Source organism: Atta colombica, unplaced genomic scaffold (assembly GCF_001594045.1).
Source record: "Atta colombica isolate Treedump-2 unplaced genomic scaffold, Acol1.0 scaffold1, whole genome shotgun sequence".
NCBI lineage: Eukaryota > Metazoa > Arthropoda > Insecta > Hymenoptera > Formicidae > Atta > Atta colombica.
Genome location: NW_017259183.1, coordinates 4,710,865 through 4,715,618, shown reverse-complemented (window position 1 = coordinate 4,715,618; position 4,754 = coordinate 4,710,865). Strand labels below are relative to the sequence as shown.

The following is a 4,754-nucleotide window of genomic DNA, read 5'->3' as shown; positions in this document are numbered from 1 at the left end:
GGAATAAGCATGGAATAATTAAGATTGCTAAACCAATAAATATTCAGCATAAAATCAATATATTGATTTACGTAAGATGCTGATTAGTCATTAAGTTTATTCGCGTTGCTTATACTTTTTGCTCTCAGCATCTTCGCTTTTTCTTTTTTCAACGTCCAAAATATAATATATCTCATTTTAAGTTTACAAATTTTTCACGTAAAATTGTTTTGTTCATACTGTCTAAATGAATTTTAAAGAAGTTTAAAAGAAATACAAAATAATATAAGTTTCAGATCAACAATGTCTGTTTTTATTTTATTCTTTGTTTTTCTTTTTTTTTAATCACTTTTTCATGATAAATGTCCTATTTCACGTGCATTGCATCTGGTCACCCTACTTGTGCCTTGCATATCTTTTATGTCCGACTGAGATGGGAGGGTCTGTTTGATCAGTAATTCCAGAACACCCGGTGTGTAGCCACTACGTGGAGTAGATTAGAACGACGCAGACGGACGAAGTGGTTGCGGATGGTGTAGGCGCAGACGCGAACTGCCTAGTAAACTAACAGAGGCTCTTATGAGACTGACAATCAATGGCATGGCAGAATGCTCGAGACTAAGTTCTCTTTGACCGTAGTCCGTGCAGTGCGCGCAGAGATTACAGTTTCTCACCCTCTCTCTTCAGGGTGTGCGAAGAACACCGCACGCCGATACAGCACATTCTCGCGTGCATGACATGCGAATCCTCGAAAATGAGATTGCGCGCAATAAGCTGTGCACTTCTAATAGCGATGAATCGCGCTACTTTGAGTTAATTAATTAATTACGTCGCGAGCGAGTTATTAAGTAACGTCGAGCGAGCGAAATCAGGGAGTATCTCGTTTCTACTCGATCGACACGAGTCTGCGATCTGTAGCACGACATGCCGTTGTGACATCAATCCGTGATAAAGCGACGAACTAAGCGGTTAGGATCACCGGGTGGACCATGAACCATGGATACGCGGCTCGAGAACGACGCGACTTCAGAAGAGAAACGTAAAGAAGGTATGTGCGACGTTATTCTATACTTCGACGTCTCTTTTATTTTTCAATCCGATGAAATCCGGGAATGGGCATGCGGCTTTTTGCGATAATACGAAGTTGTCTTACCATTATTATTAATTATTACGTTAATGACGAGTTACTTTGTTTACTTTGTTTACAACGTCGGTGAAGCAGTAGTGTCGAATCTAAAATGATCCAGGATGATGCTTACATTATGGTTCTTGAAATGAAGTGAAAATAAATTATAAAAGTAATTATAAAAGTGAACGAATTTACTTGTTGACCAATGAAGTTATTAATATATCCAATAAATTCGCACTTTTATATTTTTTTTTTTACCTCGTACTTTTATATCTCGTAATAAAAGCCTTCAGTTTTGAAATTCTTGTTAAAATTACGTATGTCTACATGTCTCGTCGAGATTCATATTTCAAAGATGATGATGTGAACTATTTTCAAAAGAATGATTTTTAATAATTAATTTAACACTCGCGCGCGGAAAAGATTGTTGAAATTTTCAGATTGAATGGAAGGGCGGGATTTTGAGTTCTTTTCTATCAAAATATTTCATGATATGTGCAACAATTCCCGGATTAGATGGATTTATTCGCCAAGTGCACGCCTTTATCCGAAATCTGCCTTTTGTAATTTTGCTAATAATCGCTTTCTTAATAATTATGCTAATAATGCGTAAAATTCGTGCTTATCCTGCTGAGAACCTGCTATTAATTTCTAACAACTAATGCCGCTAACCAAAACGCAATTCATTCGCTTCATTTCAAGCTCAAAACTGGCTTAACTTATTATATATACAAGTATATAAATGTCGTATACATGTAGCTCCAAACATATCGGAATTGATTTCGTCTCAACTAACAACTTTGCTTTGTCGAGATCAGATATCGAAGCTCGCGGAAGTGGTCTCCGTGTTTGTTCGTGCCAAATCGATACACAAAACGAGCGGTGGTGCTTATAACGTTGGATATTTTTTCTTATCTAAATTATATATCCCTCGGCTTCATATAAATCCTCGTGGCGATTTTGAATATATTACAGCGATAATGTATTGTTCAACGAGCAGAGATCTTTATTGTCGCTAAACTTGCTAAATTGTTAAATTATTGTAATGAAGTATCGAACCAACGAACGGAAACAAGTCCCGGATATTTATGGGCGTTGTTGCATGTGCGAAGCGACTCTTGTGAACGCTAGAGCGTTTACCGCTGATGCACACCTTCAAGCATGTCGGGAGATCAACAAGTACATGCATTCGTAGGGAAGTCGCGGTGTGTGCACCAGGTGCTTCGCATGAATCGATTTCAAGTTTGTATAGCCCAGTGTATAACGTATTGCGCGGCTCAAGTTAAACGCAAATCTCTCTTTCTAATGACATGTTTCAAAGAACGCGCTTAAGCCATGGGTAGCGGAGGAGTTGGTGAAGTACCAACGATATTTCACCCCCGACGATCGCGTACGTCGAATATAACCTTCGTCGAAGATCAGCAGACCCACGGTCCGTTCATCACTCCCATCCAGATTGCGCTCCACGCTTCAGGTAAATCTGCGCGTTGATGTATAGATTGCCTTGGACCGACCTCTATCCCTCCCTCGAGTATCCTTTCAATCGCAGATACTGAGGGGTGAAGCTAAAGAAAGTGATAGCGATTGATAATTATTATTACGAATAATTATTCGAGATTTTGAAATATTGAAGATTAAAGAATTAATGAAGTGTGTGTGTGTGTGTATGTGTGTGTGTGTGTGTGTGTGTGTGTGTTCAATAGTTTTTAATCTCATTTTTAACTTAATAAAATTTTATGTTAAGATTTTAACGATAAAGCAAAAAAAAGACTTAAACAATAAAACAAAATTTTATCGCTTTTTTAATTGGACGCGTCACAAAACAGTTTTCATTTAATTGCAAAATTATATAATGCACTCTCTGTCGATGAGAAATAGAAAAATAATTTCAAATTTTAACTAAATTTTTCCGAAGCAAATTATTTGACATCGAACCTATGGCTGGAAGAAGATACAATGGATTTAAGATGATATCCTGCATAATTATCATCGAGAATTACATTTCGATATTGGTTGGAGAATGCAAAATCTAGCAACGATGAATTTTTATACACACACACACACACACACACACACACACACACACATCACAAAATAGCGTAGCATCTATAGTATTTATATCCAAGAGAAGAGAAATTTAGGATTTTAAGAAAGCCTGATGTATTAGCTCTTTAGTAATAAGTTTTAGTATTAGTATTTTCGCATTATTATGATTAAAGTTCTCGCATGATATACGCATTTCGCTGAGCATATTTCGCCTAATATTATTCAAATAAAACTGCAAAATTTCAAAACCAGGACACGCTTATATTAAATTAAAGAAAGTCGCACATAAAAAATGTCTTTGAAAATTATTTTCTACACATTAAAATTATGCGTGCGCACACATTTTACATAGCTTTTTATTCAGAAGAGCCAGATAAAAATTAATTTAATTAAAAATATTAATTTAATTAATTTAATTAAAAAATAAATTTAATCCCAACTTTTTTCATTGTCTAAAATTTATAATCCACAACGATCTATAGATAGTTATAGTACTTATGATTATATAAATTTAGTTAAAATATACGCTGTCTAAAATTCTCTTTATGCACGAATAAATTTAAATAAAGGTATTATGAGATATTAGATTGAGACATTAGATTCAGAAAAAACGTCAATATTTTAGGATGCGAGCAACAGCAGGGTTGCAGCGTCGTCGACGGATGCGGCGATTCTGCGCCAAGTTGTCGCACCCTAGAAACTACCGGAAGTGCCGGCAGCGGTGGTGATAGTGTGACCGGTAGTGTGCAAACGACAGGTCAAACTCAATCATCAACTCATGTGACCTCTGCTCCAATAGTTCAGCAACTGCAACAACCAAGCTCGATTTCGGCCTGCGTCGCTTCCTGTTGCGCGGAAAGCGCGAAGAAGGTCGATTGCATCTTTAATATGAAGTTGAAATTGCGGATAATAGATGAAACAAAATAGAGATTAGATAAAACTCTGATTAAATGAAAATCTCAATTTAATACTCAAAGTGTTACGTTTATAATGTATAATGAATATGTTTTACTGAAACTCATAGCGAATTCAATCAAACGCAAGTTTGATTGAATTCGCTATGAGTGTTATGTATGATAGTTTATATTAAAGCCGTCGTATTCTGATTTAATCTGTTTAGAAGTAAAATTTGCAAATATTTCGAATTATAAAATTACAAATTAGTATAATTACAAATTTTACTTAATAGCACAATAAAATATATTGACGATTTAATGATTTAATTCGTTTTTATATTTATATTAAACACATTTTTACGTTAATTTGTGTACGCTAATTTGTGACGGCTTTAATGTGCATCAGAATGCACTGAAAATATTTAATCCGATAAAATTTTTTTATGCATGAATATATATAAATATATATAAACATACATAAATATGTAAATATTTATAAACGTATCTATATAATTATATGAAATATGTCTATACATCCTTTTTTCTTTTCTAAATTACTATTAAAAATAATAATAATGAGAAAACATTAAAAATAATTAAAAGAAAAATTTTCGCATTGTTTGTTTTAGAAAAAAATCAAGTTTGGAGAAATGTAAAAGAATTATATATAGTTGCATATAAAATTATACTATTAATGATTTTTA

At 34.3% G+C, this 4,754-nt stretch overlaps 1 protein-coding gene across 1 annotated transcript in view; it reads left to right on the top strand.

Moving 5' to 3' along the window:
- Positions 1-747: 747 nt before the first annotated feature.
- LOC108691954 (putative thiamine transporter SLC35F3) overlaps positions 748-4,754 on the top strand; it is a 15,774-nt gene continuing 11,767 nt past the window's right edge. Inside the window, exons 1-3 of the mRNA XM_018199985.1 lie at positions 748-1,027; positions 2,430-2,582; positions 3,780-4,024. Of these exons, the coding sequence (XP_018055474.1) occupies positions 2,444-2,582; positions 3,780-4,024 (384 nt within the window). The 5' untranslated portion in view covers positions 748-1,027; positions 2,430-2,443. The remainder of the gene's footprint in view (positions 1,028-2,429; positions 2,583-3,779; positions 4,025-4,754) is intronic.